Below are 21,592 nucleotides of genomic sequence, written 5' to 3' on the forward strand. Positions count from 1 at the left end.
GAGCATGGATCCATCCTCTTGAAACAGCCCCCCCTTTAGGTACTTATACACATTAACGAGGTCCTCTTCTCGAGGCCGAGGCCAAGCAAGCCCAACTCCCTCAGCCTTTCCTCATAAGAGAGATTCTCTGGACCCTTGACCAACTTAGTAGCTCCAGTACGGCACCTTCCACATGCCCGGCTGCTGCCTGTCTCATCAGATGTGACAGATGAGAAAAGTTTTAGCCTGAAACTGAAGCAGTGCAAACTGAGAACCCAGTCCTAAGGCTGCTGCGAGCAGGGGAGGAGCTGCGCCCCTGCAGGGGAACCGGGCCGGGTCGGTGTCAGACGCGGCACCAGCCGAAGGGAAGGCGAGTCCGGCGCTGAAGGCAAAGCGCTGCTGCGCGTTGGGCTTTAAGGAGAACAACCGCTCTACGGAGCCGGCTCCGGGACAGACACCGGCCCGGAGCTCGGGGGGGCACGGCACTGCCGTGGCCCCGGGACAAAGAGCCCCGGCCGGGTCAGAGGGCGAGAGGCCGCGGCGGTCCCCGGCGCTGGGGAGGAGCGGGACCGGGCAGCGCCGCGGAGGGGAGGGGGCCGCCCCTGCTGCCGCCCCGGGGCCGGGCAGGGCCAGGCTGGGCCGGGCGCTCACCTGCCACGGGCTGTCCCCTCCTGGGGCAGTGGAGCCAGCGCGGCGGGATCTTGTTGTAGGACATGGCGGGGCCCGGGCGGCCCCGGGGGGGAGGAGGGAGGGAGGGCGGGGAGGGAAGGAGGGAGGGCAGGGCGGGAGCGCGGGGCGGCCCGGGGCGCTCAGCGGCGCCGGTGGCCCCTCGCCCGCGGCGCCTCCATTCAGACCCGGCTCCGCCTCGGCCGCCACCGCACACGAAGCGCCGGGAGCCACTTCCGCTTCCGGGTCTCTGGGATCAGAGGTGGTGCCCGGGCGGGAAGAAAGAAGCCTAAATTGGGGCTCCTCAGCCTGCGGAGAGGGGTGGTCCGGGAAGACAGGTGGTCACAAACTGCTACGGGCTCCTCCTCTTTTCCCAGAGCAGGGACACGAAGCTGGGGAAGAGTTTGGAGCGTACGTCCTATTGAGGAGCGGCTGAGGAAGTTGGCGTTGTTTAGCCTGGGAAAAGAAGGTTCAGGAGTGATCTTATCACTCTCTACAACTGCCTGAAAGGAGGTTGTAGCCAGATGGGCGTCGGTCTCTTCTCCCAGGCAACCAGCGAGAGGACCAGACGACACTTGTCTTAAGCTACACCAGGGGAGGTTTAGGTTGGGCGTCAGGAAGAATTTCTTCACAGAAGGGGTGATTAGATTCTGGATTGGGCTGCCCAGGAAGGTGGTGGAGTCACCATCCCTGGAGTGTTTAAAGAAAGACTGGACGCGGCACTCAATGCCAGGGTCTAGTTGACACGATGGTGTTCGGTCATAGGTTGGACTCGATGATCTCAGAGGTCTTTTCCAACCCAATTGATTCTGTGATTCTGAGTGCCTACCATAGGGTCGCTACAGGAAAGTAGCCGGAACTGGCACAGGAATTGGCAAAGGCTGTTGTGTTGTGCTGCAGGGGAGGCTGAGCAGGTGCTTGAAGGAGAAAGAGTAGTAGACTGTGTCAGGCCTGGAAATGTCCTGACCTGAAAACAACTGGAGGCTTGGACAGACATGATTCCTCTGCTTTTAGTTTTCAGTAGATATTCCCTTATAGCCAGAAGTGGAGGTAGAAATAGGTGGATCCCTGCTCCAGCTAACAGTGCAACTTAACTCTCCTCTGGATGTAACATGCTTGCTAGTGTAACAGAGATGCCTCTGTGCTGGGCCCTCTGTTTCTTTTGTGAAAAAGCACAGCCAGGAAGACATTGTGTAGATAGATTTGCTTAAGGAAAACTGTGTTTCCAACAGAATGCCAGCAAAAATTCTCCATGGGCTTTAAGTGATCTACTTACATGGACTTGTTTGAAGAATTGTGGCCTGGCAGTGTTTGTCCATGTGAAAGGAATATTTAAGGTGTGGTGTGGTTTCACTCCTGTAGCAGCTAAGTCCCTCACAGTCACTTGCTCACTCCCCCTTGAAGTGGGATAGGGGAGAGAATCATAAAGGTAAAAGTGAGAAAGTTCATGGATTGAGGTAAGGATAAGGAAAAATAAGGAATACATTCAATACTTCCCACTGGCAGTCAGGTGTTCAGCCATTTCCAGGAAAGCTGGGCTTCATCATTCACAGTGGTGACTTGGGAAGAAAAACACCGTAACTCCAAATGTCCCCTCCTTCCTCCTCCCCCCAGTTTTTATTGCTGAGCTAACGTCATATGGTCTGGGATATCTCTTTAGTCGGCTGCAGTCAGCTATCCCAGCTGTGTCCCCTGCCAAATCCTTGTGCACCTCAAGCCTGTTCACTATCAGGGCAGCGTGAGAAGCAGAAAAGGTCTTGACACTGTGCAAGCCCTATTCAGCATTAGCTAGAACATCCCAATGTTACCAACACTGCTTTGGTCACAAATGTAAAATTCAGCATCCTATGAGCTACTACTACAAAGAAAATTAACCATCTCAGCCAAAACCACTACAGGTGGTTTCAGTGAAGCGTTAGAAAACAACAGCAATAGATTATTTTTGTAATTTATTTTCCAGTTACTTACATTTCAGTACTGTTCTGTCTGAACAGGCGTGCTGCCTTTGCAAGTCAGTAGGTGCCATAGCTTGCAGAACTAACCACTGTTATATGTACAGATACAATAGGAAGCCCTTAGGTTCTGTAAAGGCATCAAAACAATTGAAATAATTTCATTTGTCTAGAATTTATGACAAGCTTCATTATATAGTTACTGTGTTTCGTCATGCATTTTATCATTCTAGATTTTATTAGACATAATTTTTCCCTAGAATATCCTCTCATAGTAACTGAGATAGTCAGTTAAGTAGTTTGCATAACTGAATCATTAGGTTCTCATTACTACATTAAAAGTTTCTGGATTTTGTCCTCTAAAGCTTTTGTCATTATCAGATATTAATCTTCTCATCTTGCTAAAATTGAAAGTCTTGCTACAGCAAAAGACTAATCATATTATTTTCCCTAACTGTTAAATGCACTGCTGTTAAAATGTAACTTTATGATATTTGAAATAAAGTGACGATTTTTCCTTTACGGAACAAACAGGCATCAGTCAGACACCAGGTGGTGCTGAAGACCAGCCAGAAAAGAAAGTGAAACTGGAGTGCGAGGGGTGTTCAGAAAGAGCAGGAAGTGAAGAGAAACTGCAAGATACTCAGTTTCTAATTTCTGTAAATTGGGAGCAACATACACTCAGCAGTATAGCAAAATTAGGAACGAAACCATTTGCAGAGGGGGAGATTAGAACAAAAAGATATCGTGAATGAGCAGTAATCTGTTCTCGTCATCTAGATTTAAGATTCTGATGTGATTTTAAAACAAGCTCTAGAGCTGCAGATCAGAAATACTGTGTAAAGATGTATAGTTAAACTGGGAGGGTATGTACAGCAGTTTTTATTTAGCAATGCACAAGGCAAATAATTATTTACAGCTGATGTTGTACATTGTGCATATATAGTTTTCATTGGACTTTGCCATGTTAGACACTTTGAAATTAATTACACAGGCAAAAGGTGACATCTGCAGGTGACATCAAACAGTCTTTGTGAAGGACCATGTCCTGGTTGCCTTTGTGACATTATTAACTCTTAATCTGACTCTCCTGGTGTACCAGCAGAGGAATCCCAAGTCCCTAAGGTCTTCCTGTGACTTTCCAAAGCCAACATGGCAGTGTCTGAACAAGGAGCTTGAGGGCAGCCATAGTAGTCATTTCAAGGATTGATTTGAGAAAACAACTGCAAGTGTTTTAATAGGCTATGATAAAACATTTCCTCTTTACTGTATATCAATTCTCTTTTATCTTCGAGGTATTTAGGTGCCTGTACCCTTACTCCGTTTCTGCTCACCAATTTAAATCCTTCTCGTGTCAGAGCAGACACTACAGTCAAGAAGTCATTTTCCCAGGATGCAGGTCATCCTCTGTGCTTTGGTTTCAGCTCAGCCACATTGTTTTAGGTAGTTGACAGCTGAGTTTATGTTTTTCCTTAACTTAAAGCCATTACAAAAATACCACACAGGAAACCCCACATGCACACTTTAAATCTTTTTCCTAATTACAAACTTAATAACTTAATAACTTAAAAGTAACTTTTGTTACTTTTACCCAAATTGTTACTGATGAATAAACTTACACTTTTAATGTTATTTGTTCTGCAGAAAATGGATAAATTAGGTATTTTGCCTGAAGGAAGAACATATGGTGTTGCCCTCTTCTATACTGATACAGGTCAATGAACCTATTACTATTCTGTTTCTGTATAACATTTTTTTCGATGTGTTCATAAAGTAATAATGATTGTAGTAAGAAAATAAAAACATCCATCAGGATGTTTTATGAAACAGACGTTTCTGACTCTATCTAGTAAATATACTTTAAAAAAAACCAGAAACATTATTTGCTGAACTGAGACTGCAAAAGGATTTATTTAATTTAAAGCAATTGTGAAAGATGCTAACTGTATAAAAACAGGATTCACATTATTTTCCCACTTCCTCCTATTGGGGTTCACGTAGAAAGAAACTTGATGCCACAAACTTGTACGTTATTGTATATGGAACATAGCAAAATATTTTTTTTTATATACTGATTCAGTTAATTTATTCCTTGCTTATTGGATTCAATGTTCAGGGTAAACTGACTTAGAACAAAATGAATGACTAGTACAATGTTCATTTCTGACTGATTTCAGCATGCATGAAGTTTTTGTGGGGACAGGTGAATACTGTCTAAATCTGAATAAATATTTTAACTTTGTTACTGTAGTTGTATTCTATTCCAATAGTACTTACATTCTAATGGTATTTTAAAAAAAAGTGAAAAATAGTAAAATGAAAATATACTTTTAGATTTAAGTGAAAGTTAATATTTTGGTTGCCTATGGTTATGTTGTCTAACACTTGTAGGCTTCTACATTTAGAAACACTGAGTATGCACAGACTCTTTTAATAACCAAAAGAAAATGCTAGGAGCTCAATATTATTTAACTCATTCCTATTTGTTTGGTGTCAACAAACAATTAAGAACCTAATTTCTGAGACAAATTATTTTTCTGGGTTTTAAAATGAAAATAAGATTTAAAAACAAAGTGATTTTGTTTCTTATGTGTATACAATACAAAAAAACAGATGTTGAAAAAAAAGTTTTGAGTGCTGCAATATATTTGATAAAATGTCATTTGAAGTGTCCTTCCTGTAGAGAGCTCTTAGAGGAAGTCAGAAACAAAATTCCCAGTCTTTAGGCTTCAGGACATTAGGGGGCACCACGACCTCACAGACTTGGAATGATGTAAGTTAAAGTACAGTTATTCTTCTTGTCCAAAGTAAATAGGAAACAGCATAAAATAGCAAAATCAATTCCTGGAGTCATTCCCTAGTGCAAGGCTATGGCACAGTTCTTAATAAAATTTCCAACAGAAGACAACCCAGACATTTGGTAGAATATAGACTACACCCTCCTTTTTCTAAGAGTAGTAAAACTAACAGACTAATTGGATGCAATATATGCAGCCTGCTTTCATGTCTATTTAAATCTTAAATTTTCATTCAGAGCTTCATTCTGGGAATATGACTTGTTCAGCTCAAGCCTCTAAGGTATTACAGTGTTAGTTCAACATGTGGAGTAAATCTCTCTGTAGTCAGGGAGCATACAGTGAGCTTGGAATGGAGCTGCTTTAAATCCAGGTCCCTGGATTGGGTCTCATGCTCAAGATAATCACCATAAGCTACCAGACTACACCACCAAACACGTGTGTGCTGCAGTGATGACGTGTAAATCTCATACTGCTACAGAGGACGTTAACAGTCTTAGATGCAGACATGGTGGATGATTTACTTAGCAGAAGATTTCCTTAGCAGATCTATCTGGGAAGGAATCAGAAAGACGTGTCTCTGCACAGAGGGAAGAAGGTGTCTGTCCGGAGGGTTGGTGTCCTTGAAGAGGGATGACAGCTGTGACTTCAAGCACTGATTTTCAGGCCTGAGAAACAAGATACCCTGTTATTGTACCTCTGCAGCTGAAATGATGGTGTGTTTGATGTAACAGAGATAAGGAGCTGGACAACAAGCTTATAAGCAGGATGCCTGTCATTCCTGGCAGACTAACCCTGGTCTCCCTAGCGTTCTTACAGTTTGATTTGGACACCTGAGGCCTTACTCAAGTCAGCCCTGGAGGATGATTTTCAGTGGAAATCTACACTGTAAAAAATACCCAGATATAACACTGAAGAATATATGTTCTACTTCATCAAATGAAATCATATGGTGTTCGTGTGCTTTGAATATGGATAAAGTAATCAACCAACTATAATGTCACAATAGAAGATGACTAGCAGTAGGGCAAAGTATGACATAATATATGAGAAACTCATCTAATTTATTTAAGTGGAAAGTATGACTCACAGTCTTTGGAGCTGGGCTGGGGAGTGACTGGATTCCACAAAGTAAAACGTGTTCCGTTGCTACACTTTCTAGTTCCTCTACTGCCTGAATATGGACACCTTAGCAAAAATCTTGGCCTGACTGGAGGCTGTGGTTAAAACTAATGGAGTAACTGAGGTCCTGTTTAGTGCAGGAGGCAGATTATGGCAGTCAGTAGCTGTGAAAGGGTTATGACTCCTGAAATAGCCAAGAGAGGGTCGGTGTTTCAGGCTACAAACCTGCTTGCATGATGATTAAGTTCTGGGTTGCTATACTGGCAGAAATCTTTTTTTCATGTGATTGGTCGCACAAAGAAAAGATTATTACCTATAAGCACTTTCTCAGACTTTCTGCATCATAATTTTGTGCCTATAGACACATATAGTATGATTTTCTATGTGCATATAAAGCCTGTGAAGAATAATACATGTACGAGCTCTAATATAGTACCTGAGAAAACACATACAGACCTGTCTGTGTTTATATGGCTTTATTATACAAAATATGCGTAACATACTTTACAAAGATAAATGAAGACCACAGTCTCTCTCTTGAGGTGCTTGCAGTCCTGAAATACCCCAAGAAAGTGGCCAAAGGCAAAGGAAAGGAATACGGAGTAAAGCAAAGGGATCAGCATGGCAGCCCCACAGGCTTTTAAAAAATCAAATCTGAATATATATATTCTATACAAATTAAGTTATGGTAGTATATATGGTTATATATACATAATCAGATGCTCAAACGTTGCCCTTGTGGGGTTAGTTTTACTTTCTGTTGGTATGCATTGTGGAACAAGCTTTACAAGAACACATGCTACTCGTTCCCAAAAAAGCCTCCTTTGAAAGTAGAGAGAGGGAGGAGTATCCTACAGTATACATCTGCAGCATCACTGATCTAGAGAACCTTAAGAATAAATTGGCAAATGTTATTTTAGATAATTATGTTGAATAGGCTGTAAATTCTTGTCATCCAGCATTTCTTAGAGAATGGAAATTAATTTTATTTTTGTTTGAAATACGTTTGTAATTTCCTAGAAGTACTCTTTTCACATTCTCACCATTTTAGGCTTAATAGAACAATGACAACTTGTGATGTACATGATGGAATGGACTTTGCTTCAGAGAATGTAGTACTTGTGCTCCATTGCTGTTCATACGGTTACAGTTGAAGTCGATGTCACTTCTTTCCACTGCTGGTTTTACGTGCTGTAACTAGGTTAAGATTAATTAAAAAAAACAAAAACTATTATCCTTGTACTCAAACCTTCGCTTCATATGGGTATGAAACTGTCCTTGTCCAGATGGACTTCTAGGGAGTTACTCAGAGACATTAAGGTCCTCAGGAAGGGGAAGGAGGTACAAAAATGTCTCTACTTGCCTGAAATGAATTTCCGAGATCTCTGAGTAGTTTAAAGTTTTGGGTTTGGATAGCACTCTTTATACACTGAAAGTGTGCAGGCTATTACTGGAAAATGTTAACACTTCTTCAGAAAAGTTGCTTTGTGAAGTCCTGTGCTCTACAGAAACACTCCTCAAAAAAAATCCCCTTGCTGAGAAAAATCTTCACATGTCCCTCCACTTACTGGGAGTTAGATACGCTAAAATGGGTTTAGTATTGGTTTTTTCTACTATAATTGGACGTTTTGTCAGAGATCCACTATGTGACACATTCTAGGCTTTCTAAACTTCAGTGAAAGACTTACCAGTCTTGGCAAACTCAGGCCCTACCTTTACATGTTCTCTAACATGGAGAATTAGAAAAACACGGCAGCATATGTTGGTAGACAACGGCACAGAGACATGAAGAGAACTAAAAATGACTAATTAAATGTAAACTACTGAAAAATGACAGAGAGATAGAGAGGCTCAAATGAATAAAAACAGCATGGACACAATGCTGGTTACAGACAAGGTTATGCTGGTTTAAAACAGGAAGCCTGTTTTGAGCATTTGTATCTCAGATGCAAAGTTATATTACCACAGAGGGAACAGGTAGAATGAAAAGACAAGACATTTTGTCCTGAAACACAACCCACTTCATTATTTTCTATTCATCTCTGTACTGCAGTTGTATCAGTTTTGAAATGGGTAGTGTTGTTGCTAGGTAATCTTTACCCACTCAGTAGCTGAAATTTCAGCCACACTGAAAAGAGTTTTATATATCTAACTGCATAATATTAAATTTTAAGGCATTAATAACTGTTTTCAGTGCAACCCTGCTTCTAAATATGGGCCTCTTTCCTGGGAACAACCCAACTACCAGCACAAGCAAAGCACTTTTGTAGGCTACAGGTCAACATGATTTAAATGGTAGCAGCTGCAAGCCCTCCCTTATCTCAGCTGTGCACATCAGGCTCTCACACCCTTTCTTCTCCACAAGGATTCCTCCCTTGTGCTGAGCAACTGTCTGCGCAGTAACACAAGGCTGGAATCAATGCAGCCAAAAAGCAAACAAGTCTTCCACTCCCTCCCTGCTGGGTTCAGCTGGGTTGAGTTCCTCGTTCTGTTTCGTCTTGTGGCTGCACAAGGAGTGTGGATAAACTCAGAGGGAAATGCAGTGGATGGCCAGGAACCAGCCGGCAGGGCTTGGGCATAAAAAGGGCTGTTCTGGGTGCCTTAACATATGCCTAGCCTTGCTGCCAAATACCCAAACACAGCCTCAGATTTTCTTAGGTTTGTGATCTACCAAGGATACAAAGGAAATTTGAGTCAGTTTATGTGCAAAGCTGAACTAATTAAAGTACATCGTTGACATTATTAATCCAGATCTTGAAACAAACATTTAACTTATTCTTTAACAAAAAAATGTGTTGTAATTTTATTGTTGTGTCTTTTAAGATTTCCAGTGTAGAAAAGACAAAGTTAAACTCAGGACAGCTCTCACATAACTACAGTCAGCAAACTGTGGTTACATCCCCTGTTGTTCCTGATCTAGCTATGTTTTGTTCCATTTGTTACTGACACCCACTGTCACCATAAAGAAGCTTTTTTTCCCTCTGGGTGGCAAAACCACATCTACAAAATTTGGAAATTGCTTTCTTTTTTTTATGGGGTGTGGACTAAAAAGGATGGTTCAATTAGATTCATCATCTGTTTAATGTCAACACTTATTTTCATTTACATAAACCATGGCATCGAAAAGCACGATAAGTAAATGTGTATCCAGTTTCGACAGCATTAATTATCTCAGAGATAAAGTCATTTCTGTCATTGAAGGAGATGATGGCTGCAGTGAGTACCTGCCAGCCCCAGCAGATCCGCTCCAGCAGATTTATGGCGATACAGTCAACCTATCACTTGGCCAATTTATTCTTTCTTCTTACTTCTAGAGAAGCAACCTGGAGCCAGGCTTGCAGATCTACCTGTGGGATTGCTGAGCTTTTTCTGCCCTAAAGGCATGAAGCTTCTGCAGTTACTCACAAAAGCTCTTCTACTGCAGTAAGATCTCACTTTCAACCATGCCTGCTATTAATAGGTTTCCAAAATACAAGTATTTCAGCCTACTAGCACACTGGCTGTGCCAACACGATGTATGCACAAAGTATATTTGTTAATTTACTTTCTTAGAAGTTGTTTAGAGCAGCAGTGCAACCTAGAAAAAAGGATCCACTAACCAGGAAGGAAAGCTGGGAATGGAAAAAAGGGCTCTGTAGTGGGATTCCCTGAAGGAACAGATAAGAACCGAAAAGGGAGTAGAAAAAAAAAAAACAAACAAACAAGCCCTAACACATAAAACTGTGTCACAGAGAAACCATTTGATATGACTCCCCAGTGTCTGCATCATCCAGCTGCCCTTTTCCAGAAGTGATATGTGCTCTTAAGATAGGCTATCTAACAGGCAGCAGTGACAAGTCATGCTGCTGACCGTAGGTTGTGTAACGCGAAATTGATTGCCTATGTTAAACCCAGGAAACTTTTATCAGCAAGATACTTAATTCAAAGTCTCACAGATTGGTAAAGAAACAAATATAGTTTTGTCCCAGTGTTGTTTTGTCTGTTAGCTAAACTGAACTATTGAGACAAAGTGTTCATCCCTATCTTGAAGCCAAGCTCATAAATAATCAAGGACAAAGAGTATGGGCATGTGATTTCACAACCCGTAAAAGCTGATGAATGAATGCTGCGAAGAAAAATTCCTACAGCGCTACATAAATTCCCAGTCATCAACAAGTTACACAATTTTTCTGGTTTATATTAACACATAGGGGAAACATGTTCTATGACTCCTACTCTGCTGAATGTCCAAATCAGTTACCTCACCTACAATATAGTTAAAGTGTGAAAAACAAACCCTAGTGCCTGGTTGGACTGAAGTCTTTGCAATTGTTGCTGATATGTATTTTAATGAAAAGATTGTACATACTTACTACGAACTGCCTAGTTACCAATATTAAAACCTGAATTTTAACAACTTCTAAGCTTAACTTTTTACAGCTGTTCAACCCAGTACACTGGGTTGATGTTTTAACACTTATGTAGAATGTTTTAACACTTATGTAGATGTTTTAACACTTATGTAGAATTAGTCCTTTGGTTTTAACCAAAGATGTTTTAACACTTATGTAGAATTAGTCCTTTGGTCATGACTTGCATTTGTCCATTGACTGAGCAGCACTGACAGGAAGAATGATCTTGTTAAAAAGGAATTTATTTGCCATACTAAAGTATGTACATATGAAACTTTGTGAACAAAAGAAAAGAACTGCTTTGGCACATCCTGTACTCCTAACATTCCACCCCATCCATCCTGTCCTTCTTTACCGCTATTCCTTTCCAAGGTTTGTTGCAAGTAATAAATATAACACATCACATTTTGTTTTGTAACTTCCACAAAATACATGCAGCTCTTCATCAAGTCAGCAAGAGCCCTGTGTGCATGCATGCCAAGAAGAAGGCAGGGAGACCAGAATTTCATTTAGCAGTAGTCTTACTACAGCATTTACTTAATCTTTCTATGATTAAAAAGAAAAACAATATAGCTTGCTTTGAGGCCTTGCATGTATTGCATCACCTCACCGTGTCACATGCTATTTGGTATTCTGTAACCCTGTTCCCAGGAGCCTACGTAAGCAGCAGGTGATTGATTTTCCCGTTTACCAGATACATCACAGCATTCACAGTTATTCACAGTATTATTTTGCAAGTAGTTTGTTCATTTTTATTTGCATTTGTTGGCATATTATGAAAACAGATCAGAATCAAATAATGAGACCTAGCTCTCTTCTGTTAGAAATGTTTAATTTTTCTGTGATGCCTCCTATTTAGTATAATAATCTGCTATCTGTGTGGTTTCTGACTTGCTGATGCCTGAGGGTTGATTTTAAAACAAGACAATTGGTGGTGGCTATCCTGGATACAAGAAGCATTGCAGAAGACACCAGCAAGGAAGTCACAGAAAAAGAAAGCATAAGGTAATTCACTGTGATATTTTAAAGGATAAAGGAATGGATGACATCAGAAGAGAAGAGGTCAGGTAGGCGGCAGAAACCAGCCTTGGCCACAACCTGCAGATAACCATTTTGAATCTGAGGCAGAACAGGAATGAAAAACAACAAGGGCAGCTAAACAAGGACATAACTGAGCTAAATAAGAAGGCTGGTGCCTTTGGCAGTACGATAACACCAATGCAGTAAGTCATGCAACTGAAGACAGAAGATAAGTGGGATCAAAGAATAGCACTGAGAACGGATGAGGTCCAGAACAAGGTTTTGCCAGAAGAAAAGTGGTACAGCTGGTGGCTGTCAAAAATGGCGAATGGGAGGGACACTGTTGTAACTTTCCAGTTGCTCTCAGCAGACAAAAGAAACCTGATGGCATCAGAGCAGGAAAGATGAAAGGCTTTTAGTTGCACATCTCTTTCTTTAAAGAGGGAAACAAAACCAAACTGGATCAGTAGCATCAACTATAAATGGCATGCAGGAAGAGTTTTGGAAAATGGAAAATCACAGTGTTGCTCAGTGGTGAGAAACTCCCCTCTCCTTCCAGCTGAGGACACGTCACTGGAAAGTCCCAGCCTGGGAAAAAAAAATGCAATGAGTAAACAAATTGCGTATGCAGTTAAAACAGAAAGAGGAACAAAGTCAAATGATGCTTTGATTTTAAGGGCAATTTTTTTCAGGTTAGCATTTCCTTGAGTGGCATCAGCTCAAGTTCAGACAAGAAAGATTTCATTAGAGTGAAAATGGCTGGCAAACACCACGCCTGATATTAAGCCATTGAAAGCTCATTTTTAAAAAATCTAAGATTTCAACCTGGGATTTTTTGAATTTCTGCTGCTGAGTGTAGTGAAACAATCCCAGTGACAAACCAGATACTTAGGATTATTACACTTCTGAGAAATTAGGAATGATTGTCTGGCAGATTTGTGGAATTTTTTTCCCTTAATTTACATGTACTTCCAGACAAGGAAGCTGTCCTTAACAAAACCCTTCCTAACAACTCACTGAGCATGTTTCTGTTTTACAAGCAAGATCAGTGGTGAGAATTTTTCCAGCACTGTCTATAAAGAAAGCAAGGAAAAACCATCCTTGGTCACACTGAGACAAGAAATACAGTGTTGGATAAAATTATGGGATTCTTACTTCTCTAACTAGCATTCATAAAAATACTGATATAAATTATTAGCCTTTTCTAATATAAATCTACTGTCGACAAAGGTACTTCATACTAATTAATCACAACAATGTGAACTCATTCTGGAAACAATTACAGTGACAGCACTTTCTAGCTGTAATCTAGGAAAATAATCAAGACAGTTTTAACTCTGCTTTTCTGCTCTCCCAGTTAATGAGTGCTGCTGCATCCTGACTGATGTACATGACAGTCCAACCCTGATGGCAAACAACAGATGCCAGTTGTGCAAGTGTTGCATAGACTATCCTATCTCCAACCCTATCAATAATATAATAAAAATGTAGTATTTTATTTTCTTTAAACTCAGGTTCTCTTTAAGTCTCATAGGGACTCAACACTACTGTGAAAGCCATCTCAAGCATGTTATCCTTGACAGCCAATAACTATTATTATGAAACGGCCAACCTATTCACATCCTCTCAGATTTGGGAAGAGGATCAATAAATAGTTTTTGGAGGGAGAGGGTTATGTTTTTTTGTTTCGTTTTTGCATGCCTTCTAATGTGTATAAATAGTAGAAGTAGAAGAGAACCGCAGGGAGGTTTGAAAGTTTGATTCTTCATCATTTTTCCTGTTACAAGATAAGAGTGTAATGCTACTGCTGTTGTAACAGAGGGCACAAGGATCTTGAACGGTTAAGGTGGAAGCTCCAGGCCCAAGTCCATTGATCGCATCTCTGATTCTTGAGCTTTGAACAACAGAGAACAACGATGAGAAAAGCTTTCCCCAGGCACCAAGCTGGAGCAGCAAACATGAAAACAAAATCAGTTTCAGTTCCTGCATCTGCTGCAGTAACTGCGCTAAGCTTTCTAAAAGAGAAATGTCATGAATCTCTCTGTCTTCTATGCATGGCAGGAGGTTCCAGGATGGGGCCAGGGTGGGGCCAGAAGTAGAGGCTCCACTGTACTAACTGGACTAATTTATTATTTTTATAGGAATGTTCTTTTCTCAAAGTAATTTCCTAGCAATAAAAGCAAATTGTGACAGCAACATAAACATGATCTGGGGTTCTTTAAAAGTTGTTCTTTTCATGTGCACATACCAGTGTTGGTCAGGACAAGGTAGTGTGGCATCTGACAGCCAGAACCTGTCTTATGTTGGATGACACCTATTGCAAGAGGTCTCTCTCTTAACAGACTTTTCAGTTTTGGCTAACACAGTTTGCTAGAATTGATCTTACTCCTCTGGAAAGCTGTGGATAATTTGGAAGCTTTAAAATTGTTTGTCTTCTGGCAGTAAAACCACACTATTTTAAACCATTTCAAAAGAGTTGCATCTGTAATGCTAAGAGGTTTGCTCTTGGATTCAACTCACATGCTGTTCCTCATACCGGTAACTCGGTCAAGAGCTTACTAATGAGAGTAAATACCATCATAAAGTTGGACATTGCGGCCAAAAGTCTTGTGTATTTTAGTGTCTGGCTGGCAGCAAGACACACACAAAGCTGATGTACTTACTGAACACCTGATGCAATTAAGTTACACTGAAAAAAAAGCCTTAAAGGTGAAATGTTGGTTCATGCTTTGGGTGACTGGCTGTATTTTTTTTCAGCTGTAATTAAGGTTTTATCTGGTAAAGCTCTCATAAATAGCATGGATATGGAACTGGCTTGGAGTCAGGGAATAAGGACCTCACAAGTTAGGGAATACAAAACCCCAGAAAGGACAGAAGGCTAAAAATGATCTGAATGAAGCAGAACCAACCACACCTTCATCAGAAAAATAATTTCCACAGTCAGATCTTACACTTGAAGAAAAATTATCAAATTTAGCTATTTCCTAAGAGTCACTGGTGGTTCTCAGAGCAGAGAATTCTGCATCCGGCTTTGCTTAGTGCTCTGCACGTCATTTTATTTTGTTAATTTTCTTTTTTGACCTTGCCCATCTTGTTTCAATGAAAGTTCACTTGACAGCTGATGAGGAACGGAAAACAAACCTTCGTGACTAAGCAAGAAAATATATGCAAACCCATTTGAAGGTCTTGGAAAACCCAAACATGGTTTTACAGTCCTCACTGCGAGGTTAAGCAGAAAAGGCTAAAAGAACCTGAAAGCTTTCAGCATCCAAAAGCTGGAAAATGCTAGAATTAACAAAGAACATGCACAAGAAAGCCTGGACTAGGATCAAAAGGGCAGTACAGAAGTCTATGACTGCAGAAGGACAAACCTCCTTGGAGGCTACAGAGCTGCACATAGCTCACAAGCAGTTCACACAGGATATCAAGGGCAAGGCTGGCACCAGAGCTGCACTGATAGACACTGGCAAGTATCACCATTCCTGCAGCAACAGAGGGCCAGTATGGTTTCCAGGGGGTCTGGAAACCATAGCAGCTATGCAGTTACATATTGGTATGGATTGTGGTGGCACAGAGCAGGCTGACAGCACTTCAGCCGTGCCTGCCCCAGGGATGGCAAACGTACAAGGCAGACACCTGGGAACAGGAGTCACTTCACCAAGCTCAGTTAAATCTGCCCTTCAAACAAGCTGATGTGTTCAGACAAATATTAAAAAACAAACCCCAACAATGTAATTACCGCTTTCTTCACACTTGCAATTCACTAGTCAGCCATTCCTTTTTCATCACGTGAATGACATCACTGTCAGAAATTACTCCCTGAGGACCTAGACTGAAACTGGCTCTGCAATCACATTAAAGGGTCTCTGTGTAGATGCAGGAGCAGAGTTTAAATTAGCTTTCAAATTATTTTACCAAATAAGGAATGCAATAATAAAGAAGTGAAACACTTCAACAAGAACTAATCACTCACAATTAAAAACATAAAAGTAATAATTTTATTCTACAGACTTGACCATTTTAGCAGGGAATTAGCATTGAACGTGGGTGACTACAAATAAAATGCTATCGAAAAACAAGAGCGTTGGTTTAAAGGCTTTAAAGGCTTCACCTCAGCTTTGATGAGTAAAGCATAGCTGTACATATGTGGCTATACGAATAAGGTTGCAGGTCTTTCCTGTACATTTCAACAGTACTTAGAAGTTGAGCAAGATCAACCTTTGGTTTTCACTCTTGACATATACAAAACATACTTAGCAAAGCTACTGCATCTCCATGATAAGACAAGTTCAAACTTTCCCAAGAACAACACCCCAAAACTACTAAGAGTAAAGCTGTTGCTGTGGAGTTAAGAAATCTTTAGTGTCTTCTAGGCTCATGGACAAGGCAGTTAAGTTCTTTTTCTCTCCCCTAACTTTTGTTAGGACTCTGCTCCCCCTCTGGAGCCACAGCTATTCCCCAGCAGACAGTACCAGAGAGGGCTACCTTGGCCACACATGAAACACACCTCTGTGCTGCGGAGGAAAAGGCAGGGCCATGCCAAAGAGCCCAAAACAGGCCAGAGATTGGCATTATGCAAACCAAGGTGGCATTATTTTATTACAATTGAGTATTGTCTACGCACAAAAGCACAGGGTATCACGGTGTCCATGCTTCACCTGGTGTTTTTAATGAGATTACAGCGGGGTACCAGCTCTGCCTATCATAAAACTATCTGCTCTTCAACCAAAGTTACAGGACTTGAATAGTATTTTTGGCTACCTTCTCTCCAAGGTTTTTTAGGAGCTGCTAGTCACCAAAAGCACCATTACACATACATAAGATCACAGTGATCGTTTCTCCGCTGAAATCTTATTACGGGGCATTTGTGACCTAAATGGATTGCTAAGAGCATCATCTAAGAGGTTTGTTGCATAGAAACCATAGTGAGCAGAGAATTCAGGTACTATCAGGTCTCAAAGGAAACACTGATACAGCAAAATCACTTCTGCACACCTTCATGCATATACAAAAATGTTAAGTGACACAAATAAATTATCCCAGAGTACCCATTCTTTGTCAGTCACACACCCACATAATGTTATCACATATTCGTGTGATGTTCCTCGTGTAATTCAGAAGATATTTTCCCAATTGGAAAGAAAAGAAACAACAAAAAGAAGCAAACAACAAAAATCATAGCATCATTTCACAGTGATGCCATTTGAACTTTTACATTCTGAAAACTTCAGAGACTAATAGAAATAAATCACATTTTATCTGAAGGCTTTTATTTAGAACTTTTCATATGGATTTGTTCTTATATGAATCTCATTTATTCCATGGATTTTATATTATTCTCGGAAGGTAAATGTCTTTGTTATAAATATATTAAATTTCCTCTTATCTTCTCTTACAACTGTGTCCTGTAGGAAACAGCAGCATTCTGTGTGTTTATTTGCTGCAACAGCAGAAATGAGTTGTCAGGCACCAAGTCAAGTACAAAGAAGCACGTTTGTCTGTAAGCATCAAGCAAGTATTCACAACAATTTCGAATCTGGTTAAAAAAAAAAAAAGATTATTTACAGCTACTTTGAATTAAGATCGATTCGCTTTTTCCTAGTCCTCAAAAAATAGAAAGCATAAGGCATGTGGAATCCAAATTCTTTAATGGAGCTGAAGCTAAAAACCACCATCTACCATTTACCCCGCGATTTCAACTGGGACCTTTTCCTTTATCGGTCGCAAAAATTTCGCTTCCTCCGGACTAACAGCAGCGATGAGGCCGCTGCTGCGGCCGGTCACGCACAGGGGGAGCGGGCGGGACGTGCGGGCGGGGACTGAGGGCCGTGCGAGGTGGGGCCGCGGGAGGGGGAGCAGCAGCCCCAGGGCCCCGGCGGCCCGGGGCAGGGCGAGCCCCCGCCAGGCCGGGACCCACAGCGCTGCCGGCACGGCGGGGGCGGCGGCGAGGCCGCGCTTCTCCATCCAACCCCCGCTGCTCCGCGCAGCATCCCGCCGCCGGCGGGAGCAGCTACTTGCAGAGCCCCTCCAGCCGCTCCAGGGTGCCCTTCATGTCGCGGATGCGCTTGGCCAGGGCGGGCACGGGCTGCATGGCGCGGTCCAACTCCTCGCAGCGCGCCACCAGCGCGTACATGGCGCGGATGCTGAGGTCGGCCGCCTCGCCCAGGCTCTCCACGCCGTCGCGGTAAGTCTGGATGCAGCCGACGCTGAGCGCCGTCAGCGCCTGCAGCCCGCAGTGCACGTTCCGCAGCAGATCGTCCACCTGCGCCGCCACCTGCCCGGCCAGGGCCACCACGTCCTGCAGCGCCCCGGGGTCGATGGCGGGAATGGACGAACCGCCGCCCCCCGTCGGGGGCTCGCCCCGCGGGGCGCCGCTCAGTCGGATCCGCCGCTCCAGGTTGTTGGCTACGAACTGGGTGAGGCGCCCCTCCCGCAGCACCGTCCCCTCCAGCTCCAGGGCGCTCGCCAGCGTCGCCCGCCGCCCCTCTGGCAGCTGCCGCCCCGCCGCCGCCGCCCCGCCACAGCCGGCAGCCAGGCTGAGCGCCTCCAGGCTCCGCTCGTCCCGCCCCCGCCCCTCCGGCGGCCCGGCGGCCGAGCCCGACTCCTCCATGGCGGGCGACGCGTGCCCGCCTACTTCCTCCGCCCACCGGGGGCGCGCCGCCGCCTGTTTACGTCCCTCCCGATTGGCTGCGGGGCGCGCAGGGGCGAGGCCGAGGCTGTTTGCGCGGCGCCCGATTGGTCGGAGGAGCAGCGCCCGCCCGCCGCGCACTGCGGGCCCGTGACTCGGAGACCAGGGCAGGCCCGCTGGCCGTCCCCGCCCGTGATTGGCCGGCCCGCGGGAGAGGGCGTGGCCTCGAGTGTTTGTGTCGCTTCCGATTGGCCGGGGCGGAGGCGGAGAGGCCGCCGCTCCGCCGCAATTGGCGGCGCGCGGCGGAGACGGGCGGTGCTCGAGCCGTCCGCGCGCGGCGGTTGGCGCGGAGACGGAAGGGGGCGGGCCCTGCCCGGGTAACAACACCGGGGCGCTGCTGGCGGCTCCCCTCACTCCCCCGCCATGTTATCCTAGCGGCGGCTCCGCTTGCGCCACCACCTCCTCAGCCCTTCACAAAGCCTGGGCAGACACTCCCCAGCGACCCGACCTGCTCGTCCCTGTCTGGGCTCGACCCCCTCTCCCCGGCACAACTCTGGGTACCCACGTCCAACCATGGTCACCACCACGGCGCCGCCGCCTTTCCTGGCTCGGATCTCGGCAGGCACCGAAGACCCGCGTCGATTGCCGCCCTCCGCCCTGCTCCAGCGCCTCAGGCGCGGGGACAGCAACTGCGAGAACCAACCCAGCTGCTGCCTTGCGGGCCCGGGGGGCAGCGCCCGCCCCGCGCTGAAGAGGGTGCGGCGGAGGAAGGGGAAGATCCGGCCGGGCCCCGCGGGGCTCCTGCCCAGCCGCTACCAGCAGTACCAGCAGCACCGCGCCGGGCTGGGGAGAAGGACCCCGCTGGGAACCGACCTGGTGACGGACCCCCCACCGGAGGAGCCCCCCGCGCCCGCCCCCTCGAGACCCGCGCCCGGCAACCCCCTCAGGAAGGAGGTAAATACAGGGCTGCGCTACTTCTCCTCACTTTTCCGTCCCCACTCAGCCCCCCCCCCGGGCGCTCGGTGAGCCGGGAGGCCCTTCCGCGTCCCTCGGGGTGGTCGCGGGGGGGGAGCTCGCAGAGCGCCCCCTCAGCGCGGTGAGGGGGGGGCGGAGGGAGCGGCAGAGTTTCCGTTACGCTCGGACGGGGTGAGGCGGGGCCGAGAGCGGATCCGCGGGCGGCGATTGGCTGCCCGGCGCCCACCAATGGGCGCGCGCCGCTGCGCCCCAGCAACAAGCCGGATTTAGCCCTGGCGCTGGCTGTGCGCCAGCCCCGCCCCCCCACCCCGCGCGCGAGGCGGGACGTGCGCGGCGCGCAGCGCCCCATGGCGGCCGGGGGGGGCTCCGCGCCCTCAGCCCGCCCGTGCCAGCGGAGCGGTGGAAGAAGCGCAGGGATGGCGGGGAGGGGGCGGCTCGATACCCTCTCCCCTGCTTGAGGCGGCCCCCGGCGCCTCGCTCCGTGTCTCGGCCGATGAGGGATCGCGAAGAAGAAGGGTCGTGGTTGACGTGACTCTTCTTTGTTTGCGCAGTTTTTAAAGAACAAGATGGGAAAGACAGAGAAGGCGGCCGTCCCCTACGGCCAGCCCGTTCACGGCTTACACCTGTGTGAACAACCAAAGATTAACAGGCAGAAGAGTAAGTGTAATGCGCCGCTGACGAAGATTGCCTCGGCGAAAAAGATAGAGAACTTTTGGCAGGATTCTGTGTCGACGGAAATAATTCAGAAGCAGGAGAAAAAGCCACTTAAAAACACAGAGAACTTCAGAAACGCCAAGTCCAAGAAACCTATTGCCCTAAATGAAGCGAACCAAAAAGAGAATTACGCTGGGGCAAAGTTCAGTGACCCACCATCTCCCAGCGTCCTTCCAAAGCCTCCCAGCCACTGGGTGGGTGGCACAGCTGAACCTTCTGACCAAAACAGGGAGTTGATGGCAGTCCATTTGAAAACTCTCCTAAAAGTTCAAGCATAGTTCCTAAGATCTCTTGAGTAATTGGCAAAGAAAACTCCATCCAGGAAACTTAAAACATGCCTTGTTGCAACAAAATTTGCAAAAGACTGTCAAGTCTTATAAACACATAAAAAAATCCTTGTATTATATTTTTTATGGTTGTGTAAATAGTGTACATCATGTATTATGTGTATATTCTTGTTCATACTTTGAGAGGTACATTTTAGTTTTGTTATGAAAGGATGTATTTTGCACTGCCTGATTGGTAGATGTCTTGTATATAAAATATGGACAATTTTACGTGTGTGTTTGACACATGAAGACTTGACTTGCTTTGCACAAGGTAATGAAAATTTTGGAAGGAGAGTACAGCTTTCTGATTTTAAGGTTCCAGATCAAATGTGAATGTTTTATTCGTGCACTACTGACAATAGTTTTACATTCTGTCTCCCAATTAAGTAAAAACATGTAATTTTCATACAAATGTGAAGTTTTGCTCTCTGCTCTGGAAACTATCTGGAATTCTGTTCATCTGTTTGTTTTCAAAATTAACTGGAATTTGAGTAAAATTCCAACCCATTGATTTGAGCACTGCTGATTTCTTTAAAAAAAAAAAAAAAAAAGAAAGAAAAAAGGAAAGAGCAGAGCTTTCTGCCAAAAATCTAATTGGTCACTAAAAAATTAAATAAAATAATTTGGCCTCCCCTTAAGCATGTCTTGGTTTTCTTTTGTGACTCTGTGTGTGTGTGTGTCTGTTAATTATCTGATTGCTTTCTAGTGCATCAATAGAAATACATTGTTTTTCTCAGCTTTTAACTGTCTCAACCTTAATTAAGAAATTCAATAGCTCAGTAAGAATTCTTTATGTTTAAAAAAAAAAATTTTCCTTTGTGATAAGTCGGTTTACGTTCTTTTTGTTTGCTGAAAATTCATATTTCAAGAAGGTTGGGCAATCACACATTCAAATTCGTCCTGTAATGCTCCTTAAATATTTTCATAGTAAGTAGTTATTAAAGTAGTTGATAGTGAATGGTAGCAGTGACAAAAAGGTACAGATGGGGCAAGTTAAACTTTGTATTTTTTACCAGATTTG

The 21,592-nt window shown here is 44.3% G+C and overlaps 3 protein-coding genes across 4 annotated transcripts in view; 1 reads left to right on the top strand and 2 right to left on the bottom strand.

Annotated features, from left to right (window-relative positions):
* Positions 1-798, bottom strand: part of RNGTT (RNA guanylyltransferase and 5'-phosphatase) — a 181,007-nt gene extending 180,209 nt beyond the window's left edge. For both annotated transcript variants that reach the window (XM_027743632.2, XM_027743630.2), the window contains exon 1: positions 631-798. In XM_027743632.2, coding sequence (XP_027599433.1) covers positions 631-694 — 64 coding nt within the window. In that variant the 5' untranslated portion in view covers positions 695-798. The remainder of the gene's footprint in view (positions 1-630) is intronic.
* A 15,102-nt stretch (positions 799-15,900) lies between these two features.
* BORCS6 (BLOC-1 related complex subunit 6) lies at positions 15,901-19,128 on the bottom strand. Its single transcript, XM_039388116.1, has 2 exons — positions 19,062-19,128; positions 15,901-18,966 (listed from the first exon to the last, which is right to left on the bottom strand). The coding sequence occupies exons 1-2, from the start codon at positions 19,126-19,128 to the stop codon at positions 17,936-17,938; spliced, it is 1,098 nt and encodes a 365-aa protein (XP_039244050.1). The 3' UTR covers positions 15,901-17,935.
* PNRC1 (proline rich nuclear receptor coactivator 1) lies at positions 18,843-21,206 on the top strand. The gene is made up of 2 exons (XM_027743623.2): positions 18,843-19,507; positions 20,080-21,206. The coding sequence occupies exons 1-2, from the start codon at positions 19,127-19,129 to the stop codon at positions 20,518-20,520; spliced, it is 822 nt and encodes a 273-aa protein (XP_027599424.1). The 5' UTR covers positions 18,843-19,126; the 3' UTR covers positions 20,521-21,206.
* The last annotated feature ends 386 nt before the right edge of the window (positions 21,207-21,592 follow it).

Source organism: Pipra filicauda, unplaced genomic scaffold (genome assembly GCF_003945595.2).
Source record: "Pipra filicauda isolate LSUMZ 115617 unplaced genomic scaffold, ASM394559v2 scaffold60_size3304689_pilon, whole genome shotgun sequence".
In the NCBI taxonomy this organism is placed as follows: domain Eukaryota; kingdom Metazoa; phylum Chordata; class Aves; order Passeriformes; family Pipridae; genus Pipra; species Pipra filicauda.

Coding starts and splice junctions, on each gene's coding strand:
- PNRC1 (XM_027743623.2), top strand. CDS start 19,127: ATGGTCACCACCACGGCGCCGCCGCCTTTCCTGGCTCGGATCTCGGCA. Junction 19,508..20,079: donor GCAACCCCCTCAGGAAGGAG/GTAAATACAGGG, acceptor TTGTTTGCGCAG/TTTTTAAAGAACAAGATGGG.
- BORCS6 (XM_039388116.1), bottom strand. CDS start 19,128: ATGGTTGGACGTGGGTACCCAGAGTTGTGCCGGGGAGAGGGGGTCGAG. Junction 18,967..19,061: donor GCCCAGACAGGGACGAGCAG/GTCGGGTCGCTG, acceptor ATGGCGGGGGAG/TGAGGGGAGCCGCCAGCAGC.